At 43.5% G+C, this 26021-nt stretch overlaps 1 protein-coding gene across 4 annotated transcripts; it reads left to right on the top strand.

The window, feature by feature from the left end:
* The first annotated feature begins 15040 nt into the window (after positions 1-15040).
* On the top strand, positions 15041-25129 carry LOC122558831 (cytokine-inducible SH2-containing protein-like). 4 transcript variants are annotated; one of them, XM_043707646.1, is made up of 3 exons: positions 15041-15195; positions 23371-23612; positions 24193-25129. In XM_043707646.1, the coding sequence occupies exons 2-3, from the start codon at positions 23483-23485 to the stop codon at positions 24672-24674; spliced, it is 612 nt and encodes a 203-aa protein (XP_043563581.1). In that variant the 5' UTR covers positions 15041-15195; positions 23371-23482; the 3' UTR covers positions 24675-25129. The 4 variants fall into 4 exon arrangements, with proteins under 4 accessions (XP_043563581.1, XP_043563579.1, XP_043563578.1 ...); XM_043707644.1 differs by lacking the exon at positions 15041-15195 and adding an exon at positions 15253-15834; XM_043707643.1 differs by lacking the exon at positions 15041-15195 and adding an exon at positions 18685-19074.
* Positions 25130-26021: the final 892 nt, after the last annotated feature.

Below are 26021 nucleotides of genomic sequence, written 5' to 3'. Positions count from 1 at the left end.
TTGTGCAGTGGTTGTTTCCCTCGTGCTGCTATAAGGTGGTTGCAAAAGAAAGGGAATAATCCATTTTGGATCGATCATGGATAATTCTCGATGGTATAAAGTTAAGTACAATGGATGTCCAATGAGACTTGAGTTAAGGTGTATAGGTGTTTAAAATGTCACAAGCAGATGTTGTGAATAATCAAGGTGATGAATGGAATTCTGGCCTTTATGCACCAGTCCCCTCGATATAAGGACACAGATGTTATACTGCAATTATACAAGATCCTATTTTGGGGTTTGGCATATGTGAGCAGATCTGGGCACTGCACCTTAGGAAGGGTATATTGGTCTTGGAGATGCAGTGTAGTTTTGCAAGCGTGATGTCTGGACTTCAAGGGTTACACTATAAGAAGAGATTACACAAACTAGGCCAATTTGTTTTAGAACTTAGAAGGATAAGGGGTAATCTCATTGAAGTTTTTCAGGTATTAGAAGGAAAACACAGGGTGAATAAAGCTTATTCCCACTTGTTGGAAATTCGAGAACTAGGGAGCATGAGGTCCGACTGTTCAGGAAAGTTGTTAGACACACACAAAGGGTGGTAGATGTTTGGAACTCTCTTCTGTAAGTGGTAAAGGATGTTGGATTGGTTAATCTTAAATCCATCTCTGTTAAGCAAAGGTATTAAGGGTTATGGACCAAAGGCAGGTAACTATATGGAGTTAGGCCACAGGTCAGCCATGAATGGCCGAACAGGCTTTGAGGGGCTGAATGACCGAACAGGCTTTGAGGGGCTGAATGACCTACTTATCAGTTCAAACAGGAAAAAAAACCCAGTACATTGTGATCTGCAGTGCATGGTCTGAAAGGTTGCGATGAAGTAGGAACTTGATAAATGTGTAAACAGGGACAGTTTTCTTTAAAAAGTAGTGGAAGAACAGGAGGTATAACTAATTTGTTCATAAAAGCTACCACAGACATGATGTGATGAGTGGCCACCCCTGCCACACTGTAAGATTCCATGCAACTTGAAAAGTGCAGTTCCTGGCAATACACAAATTTGGTTATTTTGTAAAATCCGAAGTGGCTCCGCAAGCGCGTTAATATTTTAAGTGAATTTCTTTGAGGGTTGTCCAGTAAAACCATAACCTGGTAAGGTTACTGGTGCATGCCTGGTTTTCATTTGATTTCCGAAGTCTCCAGAGACAGGATCAGTTAGGACTATTTTTACTGGATTTTCGAAGGATGAGGGAAAGATAACTGGGGAGTCAAGAACCAGGGGTCACAGTCTAAGGATACTGGGTCGGTCATTTAGCGATTCTTCACCCAGAGAGTAATGAGCCTGTCGAGTTCTCTGCCTCAAAGTAAGTGAGAACCAAGCATTAAATATTTTTAAGGAGTAGTTAGATATAGTTCTTAAGGCTGCAGGAATTGAAGAGTCTGGGGAGAAAGTGAGACAAGGTAGTGAGTTGGATGATCAGCCATGATGATATTGAATGATAGAGTAAGCTGAAAGGACCAAATGGCTTACTCCTGCTCCTATTATTCTGTTATGGACTTTTTTCATTATCTGTCAGATCAGAAGGTTGGATGAGCTTTGCCTTTTCTGGATCAACAGAACTGATCATTCTTGAGGCTTTATCATTTAGGTTCTTTCTCGAAGGTTTAGCAAGGTGATTACAGTACAACAAAAGATAGTTAGAAGGGAGCTTCCAACAAAATGATCTTGTCAGCAATACGTGAAGCTATAATAGCACAAAGAATAATTATTGCTGTGAATGTTCATGTGTTACCTTTGTGTAGTCACATGAGATGATGATTTGGTGCTAGGCAGGGTTTCTCGTCATTGAATTAGAAGGTTGAAGTACCTTTCCAGTAGTTGAGTATATTGTCCAGCCCTGATGCTCCAGTGCTTGTTCTGAAACAGAAAACCTGGTTTTGATTTTGAGTGGACAATGGACACAGTTTTGAGGATGGTACAAGCAGCGTAGCACCAGCAACAGATAGGGTTTCAGCTTTTCCAAACTACCCACAATCCCACCCTGGTACTGTCCTGGGATCTAGGTTGTGGCTTCCACCCGATAACTCCGTCAACCCAGCTTTCTTTATACAGATCAGATAGGCAGGCACACCTTCCTTGCAGTGATTGTGGGCTCCTGTCAGAAAGACAGATGAAATGTTGTGCCCACATGTAGCATCTAGTGGGCTCATTGTTTAGAAGGGGGTATCTTACAAGTCCCATGTGGAGGACTGTGCTGGCAATCTGATAGGAATACAAGGCCACAGGTCATATACAATAACTGCAATAGGAGATCCCTATTTACTGGGAATAAACTCCAAACACATAAAACTTCTGATTTTAATTTGTTTGTTATCTGTGCTATGAGGTCCCAAAATGGCAATCCCCAGCATCTGCATAAGTACAGGAGGAGTCCATTCATCCCCTCTGGATCTGTGCTACCATTTTATTAAATGTATTTAGACGTACATCAGTAAGTGTGATGTCAAAGCTATGGGCCAACTGCTAGAAAATGGGATTAGAACAGTTGAGTTGTTTTGACTGGTGCAGACGCAATGAGCTGAAGGGCCTTTTTTCTGTGCTATAGGCCCTTGTCACTCTCTGGCTGATCTATATCTCAACTCTATTTAAACCTGCTTGATTGCAAACCCTATGATAACCTTATTCCAAAATAAACACATTCATCTATCTCCATGTTGAAAGCTGCTATTGAATGTCCACAGTCTTGTGGCACGGGGAAGTGTTTGAGATTTCTATTACAAGGTATGGGGAGGGAGATTGACTGCGGTAGTTGCCAGCACACAAGTTATTTTCTCCAGTGTAATTGTAATTTACACAGTGATTTAAATGTGATGTTTAATTCTACCAGGTGCAAATATGTGCTGTTGAAAAGTGATTTTCTGCAATTGTGATTAAGCACTGCTTCAGAAATGTATGGAGTGCGCACTCTGATGGTAAGAGTGAGAAATTATAAACTCAAACGTTAAAGGAAAGTGGGGTTGTTGAGTACTTTAACCTCTAAGTTGGGAAGATTTGAGTTGGGATGTGGTTATTTTAAACAGTCTGAAACATGCTTCCAGACTGCCTATTTCCCATATCAATGGAGGACAAATAATGCCATCTCTAAGAAGGTAGTTGGAAAATAGGCCTTCCACTTTGCAGCACCTTGAATGTTTTAATTACTTCACCTCCATTGGGAACTGTGTGTTTGGTTGCCAAAGCCCAGGCTCTGGAGTTGCTGTTTTACGTCCTCACAGTATCAGCTTAAAACCTACACTTCTCTTCTCGACTTCTAGTTACGTGTCCCAGTATCTCCTTATGTAGGTCTGTTGGATTTTATTTGCTAATGAGCCTGTGTGAAGCAGCTTGAGATGTTTGGTTATAATAAATGTGATGTCAATACATTTGGTTATAATAAATGTGATGTCAATACATTTGGTTATATTGAGCGATGGCAATAATCCAACACAGCAGATTGCTGAAGGTTTCTGAAAACTAAGAAGCCAATAGGAAAACATTTTACTTGCTGATGAGCTGTCGCTGTCACTGGCTGGGCCAGTATTTATGGCCCATCCCACATTGTCTTTGGTGACCTGTCTTTTTAAACCACAGCTGATGATGTGCTGCGGCTGTGCGCACACAACTTTTCAATCATAAGCTATAGGAGCAGAAGTATTTAGGTCGTTTAGATCATTGAGTCTACTCCACCATTCAATAAGATGATCTGATAATCCTCAACTCCACTTTCCTGCCTTTTTCCTATAAACACTTACTGATTTAAAAACCTACCTATCTCAGCCTTTAATATACTCAATGACCCAATCTCGACAGCCCTCTGCAGTAAAGAATTCTGCAGGTTCACTATCCTCTGAGAGAAGAAATTCCTCCTTGCTCCTGTCTTAAATGGGTGACCCCCTTACTCTGAGATGATGCTCTCTGGCCCTAGACACTCCTACAAAGGGAAACACCATTTCTTTATCTACCCTGTCAGGCCTTCCTTTTTATAGAGAGGTAGTTTTGGCAGTATGTTGCTGTTCACAATTCTAAATCAGGTTGGTGTGTGGCTTGGAGCAAGGTTTCCAGGCATCTAATGCTCTTAACCTGCTAGGAGGTTGAGATCAGGTGTTTGGAAGGTACAGGCTGAGGAGCCTTTGTGAATTTCTGCAGTGCAGTTGCGGATGGCATGCACTGCTGCTACTGTTTGTCAGTTGGAGTGAATTGTGAAGGTGGTGGTTGCAGTACTGAACAAGTGGAGTTTCTAGCTTCTTGTGTTGGGGCTGCACCCATCCAGGCAAATGCTAAATATTCCATCAGACTCCTGACTTGTGCCTTGCAGATACAGGTGAGTTATTTGCTGGAGTATTCCTAGCCTCTGACCTGCTATTGTAGCTACGGTATTTACATGGCTAGTCCAGCTCAGATTCTACTCAGTGGTAACCTGCAACATGTTAACTCAGTGATCGTAATGTCATTGTGTCATAGAGTATATAGACATATACAGCATGGGAACAGATCATTTGGCCCATATCCCGCTAAACTTTTCCTATTCTTACACCCATCCAGATGCCTTTTAAATGTTGTAATTGTACCAGATTCCACCAATTCCTCTGGCAGCTCATTCTATACACATACCATCCTCTGCTTTAAAAAGTTATCCCTTAGATCTTTTTTGAATCTTTCCCTTCTCACCTTAAACGTATACCCTGTAGTTTTCCCCACCCTAGGGAAAAGACTTCATCAATTTACCTTATCCACGCCCCTCATTTTATAAACCTCTGAAGTCACCCTTCAGCATTTGACACTCAAGGGAAAATAGCCCCAGTCTATTCAGTGTCTCCCTCCAACCCTGGCAACATCAGTGTAAATCTTTTCTAAGCCCTTTCAGGTTTCACAACAACCTCAGTGGTTATTGTCTGCTGTTTGTGTGGTGTGAATGTTGCTTTCCAATTATCAGCCCTGATGTAAAGGTCCAGCACGTTTGTCTTATGCATCCAAAAACTTTACCTGAGGGATTACAAATTGGAATGAACCCTGTGCAATTATCAACAAATATCCCTACTTCAGAAGCCATTGAAATGGCTGGCCTCCAACAATCACACCATCTTTCTTTTGTGGTGGGTATGACTACAGCCCACGGGGAGTTTTCTCAGTAATGTCTATTGAGATCAATTTTACAGTGCCAAAGTGAGTCGGTCTCACCTCCTTGCTGAGCTTTAGCAATTTAGGAATGGTGGTAATAACTTCCTTTTATATTATTATATCTTTGTGATATTTGTCAAATCCACCGATCACCACCACTTGCAAGTTCTCCTCCAGTTCCCACCCGATCCTGGCTGAGAACAATACCACTGCTGCTTTACTGTTTAGACAAGTCCTTGTGACTGTTCTCCCCGGAACTGTGCCTGCAGTGCACAGATTGTATCAATTCAAGAGGACAGCTACCCACCACCACCTTCAAGGCAGCAAGGAATGGGTAATAAATGTTGACCCAGCCAGTGCCACCCATGTCCCATGAGCAAATAAAAAGAGATGGAATTCTGGACTGGATGTTAAATTGAGGGGGCGCGTCGACCTTTTGAGGTGGCTGTAAAAGATCCCATTTGTCATTCTTTGAGGAGCAGTAAGTGTCTTGGCCAGTATTTACCCATCAATCCACCCTTTAAACTGATGAACTGGGCCTGGTTTCATGGATCCGTGAAGAGTTTTGGCTGTTAGATTTCTCCTCTGTCATAGAGTGACCATTCGTGTTTCCTTGGCAGTAAATCAGTGTGTCTTTAACCTTTTCTGTCAGTGATTTCCCCCCCCCCCCCCACCACCACTTTCCATTTTTAAGTTTTGCAAAGTATTGTGACTCCTCTATCATTATCGGAGCAGAGAGGAGGCAGACCCATTCGAGCCTATTACGTGGATGAAGACTGGCCATTGATCACAACCCGCAAAGTTTCAGCCTACGACTAGACTTGGGGTCCTGGGTCTTTGCTTCAAGAAGCCCAGTGTATGTAATAAACATCATGTCATTGTGATGGGCCTTATTTAAGAAAGTAAGTGATGGGAGCTGGAGTTTGTACAGACCCTCAAGTGTGCCTCACCTTTCAATGAGATCATTGCTGATCTTTTCGGACAAGTATATTCCCATAGTCCAAAGCTGTGCAGGTTAGGTGGATTGGCCATGTAAAATACAGGGTTAAGGATGCTTTTCAGAAGGTTGGTCTGGTCTCATGGGCCGAATGGCCTGCTTGCAGACTGTAGGGATTCTGTGATTCTAGTATATTGTACTACACGGGCTCTTCCCAATTTAATGAAAAACAGGAAATTTTGGCTCCTTAGGACCGTGATGGAAATGCAGAGACCTGGAACTTGTTTAAGCTAAGATAATGGAAATATATGTCGTTGTTCCTGAGTATTGGTGTGGGCGAGTCTGTCGCAATTTTAATGAAGTTTAGCAGAATATTGCAAAATTGGAGACAACTTAAATTATGTTATCGGAGACAGATCAGTGTGTGGTTTAAGATGTGAAGCAATCTGGAAGAAATTGCTAATAAACAGGAGTCTAGACTCAAAGAAAGCACTGAAACTAGCAATCTCAATGAAACTAGAATCATAGAATCCCCACAGTGCGGAAGGAGGCCATTCAGCCCATCAAGTCTGCACCAGCCTTCCGAAGAGCATCCCACTCAGATCCATGCTTTCAACCTATCCCTTCATTTCCAATGACTAATCCACCGAGTCTGCCTGGAGCCTATGCGCAATTTAGCATGGCCAATCTACCTAACACGCACATCTTTGGATTGTGGGAGGAACCCGGAGCAAACGCATGCAGGCATTGCGAGAATGTGCAAATTCCACACAGTCACCCGGGCCTGGAATTGAACCTGGGTCCATGGTGCTGTGAGCCAGCAATGCTAACCAATGAGCCACCATGCTGCCCATTAGCAGCTGAAGAAACTCAACAGCTAAGCTCAAACATCACAAAATGGCGGCTGAGAGAGGAGCATGATGCAGACTCAACTGCCCTTGTTGGGAAAAGCTGAAAAGTACAGGTTTGTTGGACAAGGCAACACTCCTTAAAGGTGACCTGTGAACAAGGATTGTTTTCCAAAAAATTTGCATTAATTTTTGTTAACGTATTGGAACATGACCTACTCGATGACTCGGAGATCTCTGGCCCTGCTCATGGTACAACATCAGTTGTGCCCAGCATTTGATTTGCTGAAACTACCCATGACAAAAGGCATTGAGCAGAAATAAGTCGTCAGGAATCTTATGTCTCTCTGCCCTAAACTTATTCTGCATCACTGTCTTTTGAGGAAAGGAATTCCAAAGACTCTGAACCCTCTGCTTTTATATTTTCTCCTCTGTTTGAACCCTATTTTGAAACTCTGCCCCGGTTCTAGATTCTTCCACAGGATGAAGCATCCATCTGGGTAAATCCCCTCAGGATCTTATAAGTTAGTCGCCATAGTCCTACCTGACTGAACGGCTACGCTCTCTCTCTAGACAACAACGACTGGTGGTTATATGTTTCAAATCAGTCTTCTGATACTTCGGAACTCCAGAGGGTGTTGGTCCAGACTGCCTGGCCTTTGCTTGTCAGGCCAGTCTAATGATGACTATGGAACCACAACCAGTTGTTGTAAATACCTACTGGTTACTAATGTGGGGAAGGAACCCTGCTGTACTAACTGCATCTTGTCCACATGCAACTCCACACCCACATCATTGACGCTGACTCTTAACTGTCCACTCAAACGGCCGAATAAGCCATTCAGTTCAAGGGCAAAGTCCTGCCAGAGATGTCATAGAATCCCAACAGAGTGGAAACAGGCCATTTGGCCCATTGAGTCCACACTGGTCCTCCAAAGACCATCCTACCACCTCTTCTTTTTTTCCCACTTCCCCCATCCTATCCCTGTAACCCTGTATTTTCTGTGGCAAATCCACTAGCCTGCACATCCCTGGGCACCACCCACTCCAGATGCTCTGAACAACAAAGTGGGGTTTCTGCAGGGCAAAGATGGAGGAGCTACTGTGGAGGAAAGTTGGCTTTTGTATTTATATTCCACTTTTAAGGACTATTTCAGCACAGCCAATCCACCTAACCAGCGCATCTTCGGACAATGGGAGTAAACCCACGCAGACATGGGGACAATGTGCAAAAATCCACCCAGATGGTCACCTCAGTCTGGGATTGAACCTAGGTCCCTAGTACTTTGAGGCAGCAGTGCTAACCACTGAGGTACCATGCTGTGCTATGAGAACATTTAAAAAAACTAATTGTTGTGAAAACGTGAGTGGATTACCACTACCTTGTAGCTCTTTACCCTGGTCAGGTCCTATATGTGACTACAGCAATTACCGTCTGGAAAGCCTCACCTCCCAATTCAAGATGAAGGTCCACCCTCCTTCCTGGCACCGAGTCGGGCTGCGAGTGGACAATAAAGCTGGCCTTGTTGGTGAAGCCTATAACCTGAGAATTGTTTTTTAAATGTGGTTTGCTGGAGCAGAGGGGTGCCTGTGCCCGAAACGTCGAATCTCCTGTTCCCTGGATGCTGCCTGACCTGCTGTGCTGTTCCAGCAATAAAGTTTCAACAATAAAGCTGGCCTTGTTGGTGAAGCCTATAGCCTGAGAATTGTTTTTTAAATGTGGTTTGCTGGAGCAGAGGGGTGAGAGCAGGAAAAGAACATTTCACAATGATCATAGTGACTGAGTATTGTGCAGATAGATAAGGACTGCAATCCTTCCTAATTCCTGTCCCCATGGTTTACTTCTAAGATGCATGTGTGGGCTTAACACACTCTGGCTGAAGTAGAGTGGGCTGGAATTCTAGTGGCAAATATCCTGATTAGCTCATCCATAATTGCCCCAGAAGGGAGTTAAGAATCAACCACATTGCTGAGAGTCTGGTAGTCACATGTGGGCCAGACCAGGTAAGGATGGCAGATTTGCTTCCCTGAAGCACATTAGTGAACCAGATTTTTTTTTTCTTCCCAATGGTTCAGCTAACTTTTTATTCCAGCATCTTTTTTCATTAGAATCAAATTCACCATCTTCAATGATGGGCTTCAAAACCAGGTCACCAGAGTGTTAGCCTGAACTTCTGGATTACTAGTCCAGTGTCATTAGCATTATGTCAACATTCTGCCAACATGTCACCAAAGCTAACTTGCAACTTAAATATTGTTCTACATTGTGAGACTTTACATCTGTTCAGCTTCTAATTGCTTAACTTTGTTATATTTGAAGATAAGTTCAGGCTGCCAAAAGCTGCAAACAATCCAGGTTTTATCCATCATCTAGTTTGAAATAAACTCCTGTGCTGCCAAGTGTGTGTTTGGTAACTTTGTAGCTGGACTTAATCAGAACTACCACAAGGTGGCAGTGCACCCCACCTTCTACCCATTGAACAATCAAGTGGGTGGTTCTGCAGGGCAATGATGGGATTCAAAACCAGATCTCAGAATATTAGCCTGAGCTTCTGAATTATTAGTGGCCTCCTAACTTCCATGTGCTGTAACCCTAGCTCATTGGAAAGCTTTAGAGAGGGTGCAGAGGAGATATACCAGGATGCTGCCTGAACTGGAGGGCAGGTCTTATGAAGAAAGGTTAAGAGAGCTTGGGCTTTTCTCATTGGAGCGAAGAAGGATGAGAAGTGATAGAGGTGCACAAGATGATGAGAGGAATAGAGTGGATGGCCAGAGACACTTTCTCATGGCGGAAATGTCTATCATGACGGGGCATAACTTTAAGGTAATGTCAGAGGTAGGTTCTTTACACAGAATGGTGGGTGCATGATTTGCACTGCCAGCGGTGATAGAGTCAGATGCATCAGGGACATGGAAGATAGTACAATGAAAGGTATGTAGGTTAGTCTGATCTTAGAGTAGGATAAAAGGCCAGCACAACATTGAGGACCAAAAGGCCTGTCCTGTGCTGTAATGTTCTATGTTTTCTATAGAAGGCCAGCACAGTTAGCATGCTATATTTGGCTGCAGAACAAATGTAGACAAAAATTACTTTCCAAGATCCTGCTGAGTTTTTTTTGGTAACATTCTTGGGGATTGTTTTCTTCAGAGCGTCAAAGGCTGAGAGGAGAGGCAAACTAGAAGTACATAAAATTATGAAGGGGCATGCATTGGGTGGATTGTCTCTTTCCCAGGATGGAAGTGTCAAAGACTAGGGGTCGTAAGTTTAAGGTGAGGGGGGAAAGTTTACAAGAGACATGCAAATTTTTTTTTTAAATGCAACTTTGTAGGTGCCTCGAACACATTGCCAAGGGAATTGGTAGAAGCAGATATGATAGTAGTGTTTGAGTGTTTAGACACACACATGAACAGGCAGGGAACAGAGTGGTGTGGACATTGTTCAGGCATATGGGATTAGTTTAGAATGGTATCAAGCTTGCCCCTTCACTCTGCGGCTGTGCCCTCGAGTCTTAGTCTTTCCTATTAGTGGAAGCATCTTCTCCATGACCACTCTATCCAATATTCTATACGTTTCAATGAGATTCCCACCCTCATCTTTCTAAACTCCATTGAGTACAGATCTAAATTTCTCAACTGTTTCTCATTTGACAAGCCCTTCATCCCTGGGATCATTCACGTCAACCTCCTTTGGACTCCCTTTAAGGCCTAAAGCATATCCTTCCTTAGAGCTCAAAATATTCCAAATGTGGTCTCATCAGAGCTTTATACAGCCTCCGCTGTACAGCTCTGCTCTTGTACCCTGGCCTTCATGAAATGAATCCTAACGTTGCATTTGCCTTCCTAACCGCCAACTGAATCTGCATGTTAACCTTATAAGTGAATCCTGAGCTAGTCCCTTTGTAGCTTCAGATTTCCAAAGTCCTTCCCCATTTAGAAAATGTCTACACCCCAATTCTGCCTTCCAAAGTGCAGAACATCTTGTTTCCCCACATGGTGTTCCACCTGGTGTTTGCCCACTCTTCTTGCCTGTCCAAGTCCTCCTGCAGAGTCAAAAAGTGTGGTGCTGAAAAAGCACAGCCGGTCAGGCAGCATCTGAGGAGCAGGAGCGTCGATGTTTTAGGCATAAGCTCTTCATCGGGAATCTGGAGGAGGAAGGGGGCTGAGAGATAAATAGGAGGGTCGAGGTGGGTAAGTTACGTGGGATGGCAATAGATAGATGTAAGGTGGGGTGTGATGGTGACAGGTCACTGGGGAGGGGGGGGAAGGAAAATGGGCAGGTAGGACAGGTCAAGAAGGCAGTGCCGAGTTAGAGGGGTAGGTCTGGGATGAGGTGAGGGGAGGGGAGATTTGGAAAGTGATGAAGTCAGTGTTGGTGCCGTGTGGTTGTAGGGTCCCGAGGCAGAAGATGAGGTGTTCTTCCTCCGGGTGTCGGGTGGCTTGGATTTGGCAGTGAAAGAGGCCCAGGATTTGCATGTCCTTCAGGGAGTAGGAGGCGGGAGCTGAAGTGGTCGGCCACACGGCTGTTTGTGTTGTGTACAGACCATGATGTTCCCTGAACTGTTCCGCAAGTTGGAGTTTTGTCTTCCCGATGTAGAGGAGACCACTTCAAGAGCAACGAATGCCGTGGGTGAGGTAGGTGGATGTGCAGGAAAATCTCCGTGGGTTTGAAATGATCTTTTAGGTCCTTGGATGGAGGTGAGGGGAGAGATGTGGGTGTAGGTTTTACACTTTGTGCGACAGCAGGGGAAGGTGCTGGGTGTGGAGTGTGGGTTGGTGGGGGGCCTTCCTCAACACTCCCTGTCCCTCTACCTATCTCTAGTTCTTTCCAGTGTTGTGATCGGAATCCATCCAGAGCCTTTATCTTTTCAGGCTCAATCTCTGTTGTTTTTCTCTTTAATCATACATCATTTTAATTCTAAACTAAAATCCCTATCACTTCTGAATTCTTGATAGAATTGATCATCGACCATAGTGACCTTGCTGTATCATTAATCTGATGTTTACAATCAAACAGTTTTGATTTTTACTTTCAACAATATACCAATTGATTATTGACCAAAACCTTTGTGAAAGAATGGATAGAAAACAAAGTGAAAGGATTTCCCCCGTCACCAACATTCAACTCTTCACGTTTCATCGAGTGCATCTCATCAATCAGTTTGCATTTATATAGTACAGTTAATGTAAAATGCCAAAGTATTCAAGGAAAGATGACTAGTGGCTTAGTGGTAGATGTGTGTTTTAAGCAGTATCTTAGAGGATAGCAAGGCTACAAACTTTGGGCATTATAGTGATTAAGTGGTTAGCACTGCTCCCTCACAGAGCCAGGGACCTGGGTTTGGTTCCAGCCTCTGATAACTACGTGGAGTTTGCGCATCCTCCCCGTGTCTGTGTGGGTTTCCTCTGATGCTCCGGTTTCCTCTCTCAGTTCAAAGATGTACAGGCTAGGTGGCCTAGCCATGGGAAATGCCGTGTTACAGGGATAGGGTAGATGGTGTGCGTCTGGGTAGGTTGCTCTTTCGAGGATTAGTGTGGATCTGATAGGCCGAATGGCCTTCTCCCACACTGTAGGAGGATTCTATGAATGAATCCCAAATCTTAGGGCCTAGGCACTCAGCTACGGACACCAGTGAATAACATTGGGAATGCAGAAGCGACTGGAATTTCAGGAGTGCAAAGGTTTGTGGGGCTGGAGATATTTATGGAGAAATGGAGTGTTGCATCAGTGAAAGTACTGAAAAACACAGGTGTGGAATTTAAAAGCCCAGTTAATGCCCCTTTCTACAAAAAAACAAAACGTCCCGTGCCTGATGCTCAATGGAGGGGAGGTAATGACCAGTGCAGGGAGGGGAGTAAGGAAGGGTGTGTTAAACAGTGAAGCGAAGACGCCACGACAGGCTGTTGGATGAGGGATTGAATCTGATGGTAGTAAGGTGCTTCTGATACCTTTACACCAGTGCAGCAGGAGCCAGCCGCTGGATAAGGCACAGTTTTGTTTCACGTGACTCAAAATTATTGCATTCAGGCCAAAGTCAGAAGTCATATGACACCAGGTTATAATCCAATAGGTTTATTTGAAATCACAATCTTTCAGAGCACTGTTCCTTCGTGGAGAGAAGCGCACAGGCGCAGAATATATAGGCAGAGAGATCATTGCAAGATAGTTCCAGGTAGTTATGAGTGTTGAAAGATAATACAAATAGTGTGCGTGGAGTGTCAACAGGCTGACTAACAAGTCTCAGCAGGTGATCGACAGTGTGAGTAAAGTGTCAACAGCTGAATCACAAGTGAAGGGATGGCCTATAATCTGATCAGTTCAGGCAGGGAGAAAATTGCAAGACATCAAAAATAAGGCGGTGCTAGAGACAAACCAAGTAACTGGAGTAACATGATAGGTATAAGTGTTCCCTCCCAGTCAGAGAATACATCAGTAATCCAGGACATTTAGCCTCCGATCTTTGGGTAAGTGTCCTCCAAGGCGGCCTTCAAGATACACAACAATGCAGAATTGCCAAACAGAAACTGACAGCCAAGTTCCATACCCATGAAGACAACCGCAACTGTCATCGAGGATTCATGTCGCGCTACATGTAACCCACTGCACTGTTCTGTAAATTCTTCCTTACTGTCTGGTTTTGACACCATTGCCTTGATAACTTACGATTTCTCTACTTTTGTGGGCGGCACAGTGGCACAGTGGTTAGCACTGCTGCCTCACTGCGCCAGAGACCCGGGTTCAATTCCCGACTCAGGCGACTGTCAGTGTGGAGTTTGCACGTTCTCCCCGTGTCTGCGTGGGTTTCCTCTGGGTGCTCCGGTTTCCTCCCACAGTCCAAAGATGTGCAGGTCAGGTGAATTGGCCATGCTAAATTGCCCGTAGTGTTAGGTAAAGGGGTAAATGTAGGGGAATGGGTGGGTTGCGCTTCGGCGGGTCGGTGTGGACTTGTTGGGCCGAAGGGCCTGTTTCCACACTGTAAGTAATCTAATCTAATCTAATTTTAATTAGTTTGTACAGTTTTGGATTACCTGTTACTTTGGTTAGACCCTGGGCATGTAACCCTTATACCTATCATTTATTTCCAGCCATTTGGTTTGTCTCCTGCACCATCTTATTTTTAATTTTTTGTAGCTATCTCTCTGCCTTATTAAATTGGATTCTTGGTCATCCCTTCACTTACTGTTTAGCTGACTTTACTCACACCGTCTGAACTTTTGATCACCTGCAAAGACCTGTTATGCTGTCTTTTGGCACTCCACGCACACCATTTGTACCACCTTTTGACACTCGTCATTACCTGGAATTATCTTGCAATAATCTCTACACTTATAAATTCTCTGCCTGTCCACTTCTCACTAAGTCACCTGAGGAAGGAGCAGAGCTCTAAAAGCTTGTGATTTCAAATAAACCTGTTGGACTGGTGTCGTGTGACTTCTGACTTTGTCCACGCCAGTCCAACACTGCCACCTCCACAAGCCAGTTAAGATATTGGCCACGTTTCTTACTCTTCACAGTGAACTGACACCAGTGGGAGAAACCATTTTGAAGAGTAACTAGGGATTCTGCCATTCCACAAGATTATAACTTAATAAATTATATTATTTAAAAATCTCACAACACCAGGTTATAGTCCAACAGGTTTAATTGGAAGCACTAACTTTCGGAGCGCCGCTCCTTCATCAGGTGGTAAGGAGCAGCACTCCAAAAGCTAGTGCTTCCAAATAAACCTGTTTGGACTATAACCTGGTATAGTGTGATTTTTAACTTTGTACACCCCAGTCCAACACCGGCATCTCCAAATTATGACCAATTTCATTTGTAAATGTATAAATTGAAATAAGGTCTGCAAATAGATCCTAAACAGCATGATGCCATTAGACATACATCTCTGAAAGACAGCCAACAAAAAAATCCACCCTCCCTATCGAGAAGTCGGCAGAAATAAACAACAGGAACCACTTGAGTTAATGGTTGGGTGATTTGTTTGTTTGTTTGGGTGGTGACACAGTGTTGTATAACCAGGAAGAAGATGCCATTTATTTGGCTCTTTTTGCTGATTGGCTGTTATCTCCCTTCTTTGCATCTGCGGTGGTATTCCTGGAGAGTTCTTGGAAATGTATCAAAGGCATTTCCGCCGTAATTCGTGACACATTCTTGGCTCTGAGCCCAATTAGAATTGGTGCTGGGGAGCAGAGAGAGTTGATGCGGCGCTTGCAAATGAATTAAAACACACCGAGACGGAGGGATAAAAAAAACCCCCCCAAAAGACCAGGTAACAAATGTCAATTTCTTCGGGAACAGACTGACTGTTCCAGAGTTCTTTGTGTTCAGAGGAGCTGGCGAGTATAGTATTAATTCTAGGAAATTCCATTCCTGGAATACTTATAAATGTGACAATCAAGTGGCAACTGTCTCCTCCCCCTCTCCTATTTCTTGTGCGCTCTTCCCCCTTACACATTTAGTGTGTTCAAAGCCATGAGTCTGTAATATCTCCTTGAGATGATTTACCAAACTCAGTGTTTAGAGAGGGCAAGGCGAGATTGACAGAGCTGCGTGCCTGAAGTTATTTTACTGAGCCTGTGTTTTATTTTCTCTGTTTGTTTGTGGTTCCGCTGTTATTTATTTATTTTTTCTGCAGCAGCAAGGAGACACTGATTCGACCAGTCTCTACAAATCCACGTTTTACAATAAGATTGGTACATTTCTGTGTGTTTGTGTGTGTGTGTGGAGATAAAGGGGGAGGTTTTTTAAAAAAAAGTTCCAGAGTAAGCTGTACGAGAACAGACTTGAATTGACCCGGAAAATCCCGACAGTTTCCCCGTGCTGTCTAACTTTGAAGGGAGTTTTACAACAAGATCTGTCGGTTCCCAAGGTTGACATTACTGTCTGACATGGTGCTCTGTTACCAGCGGTAAGTACATTGCGTGTGTTTCACTTTGATATCGACTTCTTTCGATCTTACTTTGTAACGATAAAATTGTGTCTTGTGAATCTGGAGGGGACGAGGACTTTCGACCCTTCTAACGTGAACTACTCCCCAGGCTGAACCTCGACCGCACTCGGTCTGTCTCCGGACTGGACCGAGTCTTGTTTTAAAAAACAAAACAGCAGTTGTTTCATCCATGGATTGTTTATTATCCCGAGTGGCTTCATTTATAATTCTGGAATATCTTTATCCTGCGTTCAACAGAGACCTGATGAGCTCTTAAATGTTTCTAATAGAAAATGAAATAATTTAGTGTTGTGTGTGAAGAAACACTGATATTCAGATAGGGTTTAATAAAGGGACACAAGTTTAATGTCAATTAAACATTTTGAATGGTTAATGGTGGATCTGAGATCAGTCGAGAAAAAAATGTATCTTTTATAAACGAAATTAATATTTAAAATGAGAATTGAAGTGAAATAATTTTCATCTGTTTTGTTTTCGTTTGACAAGTGGAAACAATGGTAGAATAGGAGTGGGGTGTTAGCGACAGAAATACTGGAGCCACTTAAACTAGCTTTTGTGTTGGTCTGCTTGTGGGTGTGGCGTTAGTTTCTGTCTCTGTCCCAGTTCCCAGTATAAGTGCCAGCCCAACGCCGTTTACCCAGGGGAAGCTAAAACAAAAAGCACCAAGGTCATATCCAGGGGAGCATTGTTGCGGAAGATGTGAAAAAGCCTCTCGAGTACTGCTGATTGCAACTGTACACAGCCGCCTGGCGTTACACACACGCACACACCTCCAACGACTAAAGCTGCTTTCTGCTCATCCTGCAATCTCCTGCCCCACTGCCAACTTCGTGCAGAATCTCCACAGATTGGTACCTGACACCCTTCAGAGAAATGAAACAACAGGAGACCAGTATAAACAGAATACATGATAAGGGGCTCTTGTGATGTAGTGGTAGTGTCCATATCTTTTGAACCAGGAGACCTGGGTTCAAGCCCCTTCCTGGTCTGGAGGCTGATTGGAAAATGTCACTATAGATAACGACGTGCAAAGTGAGGTGAGACCATACCAGTTTTTAAGCTGGAGGCAGTTGAAACAAAAATAATGGTCGTGGTTTAACGGTTCTCTGAATCTGTAGTTCATGTGCAAGACAATCCGAGCAGTTCCAGCTCTTGTGTTTATCATCATTCATTTTAGCCATAAAGGAGCAGGCGTAGACAATGATACTCAGCACCCAGCTTTGTTCAATTCAATCAGGGATGTTACCAGATTGCCCATCTCTCTCGTTAGCCTGGAGAAGCAGGTGGTGAGCTTGCAGCCTTGAACTTTACCCCAGGGAATGGGTAATGTGGAAGGGAATATGTAGAGATTTGAGAGAAGATGGTAATGGAGGATAAGACGATAAGCACTAGGCGTGGTCTGGTTGGTCCTAATGGCGTGGTTTGTAAACCATCGTTTTCACATCCTCAGAAAGGGAAGTTGACAAAGTAAGAGTTGGCTACCCCGAGCAACAGTATCTTTTACATAAAAGATCAAGGGAAAAGGGAAATATTCAGCTGGTCTGTGGGGAGAGAGAAATACAGCTCATGTTTCAGGCTTGTGAACTTTCTAAGATCTCTTTTGTTCCTTTACTTATTGCCCACTTTTATCTCGTTTTGTTGTCTTTTAGATTTTGGACTCGTCTTTCTTTCCATCTTCTCTCACACCTCCCCCTGCATGGTCCTGCCTCTTATTCTCACTTTAAACCTGTTTTCTCTTTCATTTCTTCCCGTTCTCACTAAAGGTCATCGATCTGACCTTTATCTCCCCACAGATGCTGCCTGACCCGCTGCCTATCTTCAGATATTGCAGGTTTCCTGCATGCTTTTGTGTCAGAAAAGTCTCCTGGTCTCTCTATATGCCTCACTGTCGTCACTCCTCTGCCCTCCACACACACCCTCTGCCTTAACCCAGCCATGATTGTATTCCTGTTTGTGGGATCTTGCTGTGTGCAAATTGGTTGCCACGTTTCCTGCATTGACTGTACGTCAAAAAAAAAACTAATTGGTGCTTTGGGTCAGGAGCTAAAGAAATGCAGGTATTTCTTCTCTCATTTCTCTGCCCCCCCCCCCACCTTTCCCTCTCTCTTTACCCTCAAAGTTTCAAAAGTTGGAGGTGAGGGTGGGAAATGAGTGAGTTATAATTCAGTATCAAAGGGTAGGGTTGAAAACAAATTATAAAAAAGATTAATTCCTATTAAAATAGAACAAAGGTAAGGATTTTGACACAAATACTTCAAATCTAAAAGACAACAATACCCTCTAGTTGTGACAGTATGATTCCCACTGCCATGCAAATTATCACAACAAAATGCTGACCTTGTCCATATCGTGCTTAGAAAAGACCATTTGTGCATTGGAGCAGATGTTGTTAATTAAATCTGACTTGGAAGGTGCATAGTACAAGGGTCCATTAGTGCAGCAATGATGCACCAGTGTAATCTCACCCTAATGTTATTTATTCATCATGTTTAAAATATTGGAGAGCTGGAAGTGGTTTTTGCATCTGTCATTTCCCGTCCCACAGCATGCACCGACTCCCAGCTCGGCAGCTGCAGAAGGCAGAGACTGAAAGCTAGACCCTTGCTCTCAAGGATAAAAGTAAAAATGAATGGATTTCTCACACCAGGGATAGTTGCTTGGTTGCATTCCCAGGTGGAATTTACTGATTGGTTCTATGCTGGTATTGATTGGAAGAAAGGGTGTTCAGAAATAAAGTGGAGAAGGCCGAGATGCAAAAGGCAAGATGTAGTTTTGCAAGTTTATTTAGAAAGGTTTGCATAATCCCAGGATATCTGGAGGAGCTATGCAGTCCATGTAGGGCTATTCCACCTGTGACTGTTCTGCTTATAGCACTCTTCAGGTGAAATCATTCTGAAAATGGAGGTAGTGTGCAGCCAGTTTGCTTGTAGCAAGCTCCTACAGCATGTAATGAACTATGTGGCTAGATCATCTGCTTTAGCAATGAACAAACATTGTCCAGGACATCAGGGAGAATACTTTGGAATGGTATCACAGGATGATTGGAATTCACTTGAGGGGGGAGGTGGGGCCATTATTTAATGTCTCATTTGAAACGCAGCACCTCTGGCTGTACAAGTCTACATCAATACTGTGATGCACTGTCAAACATGTGTGCTCAAACATCTAGATGCACTATTGGAACCCACAAAGCATAAAGTGAGTATAACTGTTTCATGCGGAGCACTGTGCTATATATAAATACAATGTTGTCTCTTTGGGAGCCATTGGCCGATGTTACTGTGTTATTTCTTGGCACACTGCACTAAAAGAACACTCCCTCATGCATCCTGGGGTATATCCAGGCTTAATATTTCTGATGAAGAGCTTATGCCCGAAATGTCGATTTTCCTGCACCTCAGATGCTGCCTGACCTGCTGTGCTTTTCCAGCACCACACTGTCGACCCTTAATATTTCAATTGATGATCAGCTCTTAGGTTTACATTGACACCGAGTAGCAGGGGTAGGCCATTCATCCCATTGAGCCTGTTCTGTCATTCAGTAGGATCATCGCTGATCCTCCAATTTAATACTGTATTCCTGCTTTCTCTCCATACTCCTTAATGGTTTCAGTGTCTATCCCTTTCTTGAACGTGCTCTGTGAGCCAGCCCCCACAGATTTCTGGGATAGGGAAATGTTCAAATTGGCCACACTCTGAGTGAGGGACATGCTACCCCATCTCATTCCTAAGCGCTCTCCAGACTAAAGAAAAATGCACTCTCCAACCGTCCCGTCATTGAAATCATTTCCAAACAAACAGGTTTTACTTTGCCATGAGCTTCCATAGTATCAGGTAACCAGCACGGAAGTGAGCCGGTTTTATAAATCCCGAAGCTGTCAATTGCTGCTTGTGAATCTTTCAGAACAGGTTCAGATGCTTGAAGGAATGCGCAGCCAGTAAATGAGTCTTGTGGATTTGTGTGCATAACCCTTGGATTTCCCCGGTACTGAGCACATTCCAACGTTGAAACAAGCTGAGCCAGAAGCTTTGGTATTTTTCATTGGCTGAAATTCCTGGTCCCCTGTTTCCTACAAATGGCTAAACGTAGACAATTGAGTTGAGAGCAGCTTCTTAAATAAATGTTACAGGGAAACAAAATGCAAAATCAAAAAACTTTGCTCCAGTCATCAGCAATGTGATATAAAGCTGGGGTGAGAAAGGACCATTGGGCCCATCCAAGTAGTCCATTAACACTCCTGTCGTTCTCCTGATACAGCAATCCTTCCCGTCCCCTTTCCACCCACCCACCCACCTCCAGCCAATCCTGATTCTCAATCAGCAACATCCCGTTAGCGCCTCGGCTGGTTGGCTCATTCTCCAAGTTGTGGCGGTGAAATCGAAAAATCAAAACCGAGCCCGATCGTGATTTACAATCTGGTCAGAAATGAACGTTTGTGAACCCAATCGTTTTCAAGGATCCTGAAACATTGTGCAGAGTTTGGTTGCTTTTTTTGAGCGGTATTGGCTCTGACACATTCAATCTCAGGCATTCCCCTCAGCTTGCATTGTCTAGTGGAATGGTCTTTTGAAAAAGAGGGGTAGAACTTTCTTGTAATAATTTATAAAAAAAATAATTTGAGCACTGAGATTTATTCAGATTTTGTTTCTGGCTTTGGTTGAATTGAAGTCGGTGATGTCTGTTAAAAACAACTTTAATTAACAAAGTGCATTTAATGGATCAAAACATCCCAATGAACCTTTCTGGGAGTGCTATCAGGCATGTTGAGTCACGTGAGGCAATATTAGATCAGGTGACCAACGCCTTGGCTAAAGAGGTAGGTTTTAAGGAGCATCTCAAAGGAGGGGAAGCATGGTAGAAATTCCAGAGTTTAGGATTTTTGGAAGCTGAAGGCAGAGCAACCAATCGTGAAGTGGTTAACATTGGTGGATGTACAGAGATTAGGACTGGAGGAGCCAATGGGTTTCAAGGCCTGGAGGTGATTACAGAGAGGCAGGGCCATGGGTGAGAATTTTAACGTTGGAGCAATTTTTGGAAGCCATCCAGTTGGTTGTTGACTCCTGCCACATCTGCTTCCTCCTTCAGCATCACAAGCTTAGATTTTCCAATTAGTAATGTTTCATCGCAGTTGTTAATCCATTTACTTTGAACTGATTCATGCCAATGCAAAGGTTTGAGCCTGCGCTGGTGAGTTTAATGGGTAGGAATGTGTGTTGCAGATTCTGTCATGACTTTCAAAGGGTCAATATTTGGTAGAAGATGAAATTGCAGGGCTGTGCAGAAAGAATGGGATTCATTGGATAGTTCCAGCAAAGAGCAAGCACAGCATAATGGAACAAATGGACTTCCTTCTGTAATTGTCATGTTTCAGTGCTACAGCAGTTAATTTCAGTTCCTGTGAATAATAATGATGCCAGCATAGTTTAGTGGATAAGCCTCTTGCCTCTGAACCATAGAGGGGTGTGTTCCAGGTATGTGAATATAAAATTCAGGCTAAAGCTTTGATGTAATACTTGGAGAGTGCTACAGCAAGTTGGCTACTCTGTTCCTTATCTTACATCAGTGCTTCATTTGGCTGTAATATGCTCTGTGATGTCTTGAGGTCATGAAAGACACTGGATAAGTCATCAGATGAGGCTCAGCTGTGATGACCTCTTTGTTGAATCGTGAATGACCACTCGCCTGTTTAAAAGGGGGTGCCTGGAGGGCCCCTGTCGAGTGAACTAGGTCTCTCGATCAATCATCCGGAAACCTCTGAATTCGTTTGTCCACCTGTTTGCAGTTGTTTTCTGCTATATGAGGTCTTGCTTTTGCTATGGTTATGAGAGCCAGTACAGTTTACAGTACTGCACTCCCTTCCTATGGCACTGGTTTGTCAACTAAGCGCTCACGGCCTGCTCATTGGGAAGTGAGAATATTACTAACTGAGTCATGTTAACCCCACAGGATTGGTAGAAAATATTAGGCCTCCCCCCACCCCCCAACAAACAAATATTGGCTCTTCAGACCGTTTCCATAAACCTCTCAAGTTGATGAAATATCCTGATTTGTGACTGCCGAAAGCAACACTTCCTTTATTTGAGATGAGAAAGAGGCAGTGGGGCAGAAATGACTTTGGTCAGCGATTTACACCGCCTTGAAAAATTACAAAGAAGCTTCTCGCAAAGCTGGTGACTGCTGCAATAATGAACCTTCCATGTGTAATTGAATCAGAATTGTAACAGCTATCTTAAATCCCGGAAAATAGATGCCTTTTTAAAATCCCGGCAAAGTGGTTTCTGGAATGCAGTTTCAAATGCATATGAATGTAATTTTTAAAATTTTGTATAGTACATGTTCAAGGAATTATGCCAATCCTTGGGACAATTAGGGTCTATCTAAAGGGCAGTGTCCAGTTCAGGGCACCATGTTTTAGAAAGCATATATCAAGGCCTTGGAAACCGCATGCGGAGGAGAAATCTGCGCGAGATTAGAGATTTCTGTTAAAAACCGAAAGGACTGCGGATGCTGTAAATCAGACAAAAATAGAAATTTCTGGAAAGGCTCGGCAGGTCTGGCAGCATCCATGGAGAGAAATCAGAGTTAACTTTTCTTATTTTTGTCAGAAATTTCTGTTATGTCCATAGACTGGAGAACCTGGAGTGGTTCAGTTGGAGCAGAAGTGTAATGGCGGTGTTCATAATCATAGAACATAGAATAGTACAGCACGGAACAGGCCCTTCAGCCCTTGATGTTGTGCCGATCTTTTTATCCTACTCTAAGATCAAATTAACCTACATACCCTTCATTTTACTATCATCCATGTGCCTATCCAAGAGTCGTTTAAATGTCCCTAATGTATCTGATTCTACTACCACTGCTGGCAGTGCAATCCACACACCCACCATTCTGTGTAAAGAACCGACCTCTGACACCTCCCTAAACCTTCCTCCAATCACTTTAAAATGATGACCCCATGTGATAGCCATTTCTGCCCTAGAGCAAAGTCTCTGACTATTCACTCTATCTACGCCTCCCATCATCTTGTACACCTCTATCATGAAAGATTTAATTGCTCATGTTTCAGTGGTTGAGGCCAAGCCTTTGAATGTTTTCAAGAAGGGGTTTGACGTCGTTTTTGAGACTATAAGGATCAAAGTGGGAGAAAGTGGGAACAAGGTTCCTAATTGGATGATCATAATGAATGGCAGAGCAGGTTCAAAGGGCTAAATGGCTTACTTTTGCTCCTATATTCCCATTACAAAATGCTGTTCCACTCTGTTGGCTTGGTCAAGACATTGAAAAGAAGCTGAGATGACGCAGGAGTTTTCAAGTCATAGCAATGAGGTTAGCAAACAGGTGCCTTGCTGTTTGTGGAGCCTGGCTCGGTGACTGTATTTTACTGTCAGTGTTGATGTGAGTTGTACAATTTTGTATTCAGTGAAGTGGTCTATTTTATTGTCATGTTCCTATCATATTAAAAGGAAAACTTTTTCCTTTTCTCCCATTGTTAGAAATTTACCAACACAGCAAGGAACGCGAAACATCTCTCTGACACCAGCGAGCGCTGACTTTATTGTAATCTCGGAAACACAGGAAAGCCGGGCTGTGAGGAACGTGTCCCTTATGACGTTTCAGGAGGAGAACTCTTCACTAGTGCCAATAAGCCATCAAAGCCAGGAATCCACTGGAAAAAGAGACCCAGAAGCAGATATGCAATGTATCACCACCACCCTTAGGCAACTGGATCTGTCAGGTGAGGGAACACATCCCAAACAAAGCCCATGTTTTTACCTTTTTCAGGTATTTACCCAACTCCTTTGTAAGCATCCCTATAGAATGAGCTTCCACCTGTCTTAAGGACTGTTGCGATGTGGAATGCACCAAGTGTGGTGGCAAAGGAATTCCTCATCCCTTCCCTCCAATTCTTACAACAATTATCATCAATCTCCTTCTTTATTGTAAATCTAAATCTATGACCCTTTAGCCAGTTCACTTTCTACGTATCTGCTCTCACCAAATCCTTTGAAAGGAGGATCTGAGGTGAACAGTGTGGATGTATTTAAGGGGAAGCTGGGTAAATGTACAAGTAGGAAGGGGATGGAAAGGTGTGGAGTTTAAACCTCATGACAGCCAGAGGGAGAAGCAGCATGACCTAATGGGGCGGGGTGGCCTCTTACTTTGCTTTATACATAAGTTGTTGGTCACTCCTCCGTTGGGTTTGTTCTCAGGGTGGTTTTCATGACTAAAACACTACCAATAAGCCAGCACTTAGTGGAGGGAGACTTGAATACCCAACCAATTCTAAAAGTGACCTTTTACTTTTTGATCTTCAGGATGGTACTGGGGTTCCCTCACAGCCAGTGAAGCCAAGCAACAACTCAACAAGATGCCAGAAGGGACCTTCCTCATCCGAGACAGCTCACACCCCTGCTACCTGCTGACGCTTTCGGTGAAGACCAATCGTGGTCCTACGAATGTCCGGATAGAGTACAGCAATGGCAAGTTCTGCCTGGATTCGTACTACTTGGCCAAGCCCAGGATCTTGGCCTTCAAAGAGGTTCTCAGTCTCATCCAGCATTACGTCACCTCCTGCATCGTGGACCGGTACGACAAATCGACAGACTCAGTATCCCTGCCCCCCAAGGATACTGCCATCCACCTAAAACTCATCAAACCACTTCACCGAAAGGATTCATTTCCCTCTCTTCAGCATTTGTGTCGATTGACTATTAACAGAATAACACACCAAGTGGATAAGCTACCATTGCCAAAAAGCGTCCAGGGATATTTAGAAGAATACCCTTTCCTCCTCTGAGATAGTATTGTTTCTTTTTGTGGAGTGATGGGGTGGGCAAGGGTTTTAGCAGAGAAAGCGCAGGCAGTTTTGTGGCCACCTGTTTCTTGGCTGAGAGATGGCCATTCAATGGGTCTTTGAGAGCCATTGAGTGATGATGTGGTGATGATTAATAACGGACTTTTATGTTTGAAAGTGTGCGTTGCGTGCTGGGCAATTGAATATACTTTCTTGGTTTCACTGTACTGGAGCAGGTCCTGTGGACTTTTCAAAAAACTAAAATGTGAATTAAGAGCTAAAGAAGCAGACTGGAAAGATTCCTTGGTGAATAACCAAGATATAACATAGATATGCAAAAATAACTCTACAGCTTTTATATTATTTGAATGCACTTTGACTATTTTTAGAAATACTTGTTTTTTTAAAAAAAAGACCAAAAATAGAAAACATTTTCTAATAAAGTATTTTAAAACACATTGAATATCCCTTGAAATGAAATAGTAATGTGAAAACAAAAGTGGTGTTGAAGCTGCAATCAGAATTTATCAAATAGCTGCCAAGGATTTGAGGGGCAAAATGGCCGACACCGTCTCTTAATTCTTGTGAGTGGAACTGATTGACAGAAGGAAATAAGGTTTCCCTGAAGGTGTGGGGGTCTCCTCAGAGGGAGATTTGTTGAATTTAAACAAAAAGGGATAACTCAGTACACAGCGAGAAACCTCCCAGTGGCAGATGCACCAGTATCCAAAGGACACAGATGTAAGGGAAGGAACAAAAGACAAGGAGAGAGATGAGAGAACTTTTTCCCCCACCCCCAGTGAGCCATGAGATGGAAGCAGACTCAACAGTGACTTTCAGCACTGAAAAATGTGTTGCTGGAAAAGCGCAGCAGGTCAGGCAGCGTCCAAGGAGCAGGAGAATCGACGTTTCGGGCAGATTCAGATTCCTGAAGAAGGGCTTATGCCCGAAACGTCGATTCTCCTGCTCCTTGGATGCTGCCTGACCTGCTGCGCTTTTCCAACAACACATTTTTCAGCTCTGATCTCCAGCATCTGCAGTCCTCACTTTCTCTAAGTGACTTTCAGCAGCCAATTGGATAAATAGAAAGGCAAAATTCACAGGGCCTTGTAGAAACAGCAGGAAGGTGGGACTAACTGGATTGTTTGACCAAGTGAGAATGGCTCAAATAGCCTCCAGCTGCAGACCAAGATTTTTAAAATAACCTGTAGACACCTTCAAATTTTGGGTGTAGGTCTGCTTTTTAAAAAAACTTTTCTTGGAATGTGCATGGCACTAGCTCGGCCTGCATTCATTGTTGAGAATTCCTGGGGTCATTTGTAGGCCAGGGCAAGTAAGGACAGCAGATTT

This window comes from Chiloscyllium plagiosum, chromosome 18 (assembly GCF_004010195.1).
Source record: "Chiloscyllium plagiosum isolate BGI_BamShark_2017 chromosome 18, ASM401019v2, whole genome shotgun sequence".
Taxonomy (NCBI): Eukaryota; Metazoa; Chordata; class Chondrichthyes; order Orectolobiformes; family Hemiscylliidae; genus Chiloscyllium; species Chiloscyllium plagiosum.
This window is presented reverse-complemented; position numbering and strand designations above follow the sequence as displayed.

What these genes read in the sequence shown, in the direction of transcription:
- LOC122558831 (XM_043707643.1), top strand. Translation starts at nt 19,046, where the DNA reads ATGCACTATTGGAACCCACAAAGCATAAA. An exon ending in TGGAACCCACAAAGCATAAA is followed by an intron (nt 19,075 to 23,370) that starts GTGAGTATAACT and finishes TCCCATTGTTAG; the next exon opens with AAATTTACCAACACAGCAAG. An exon ending in TAGGCAACTGGATCTGTCAG is followed by an intron (nt 23,613 to 24,192) that starts GTGAGGGAACAC and finishes TTTGATCTTCAG; the next exon opens with GATGGTACTGGGGTTCCCTC.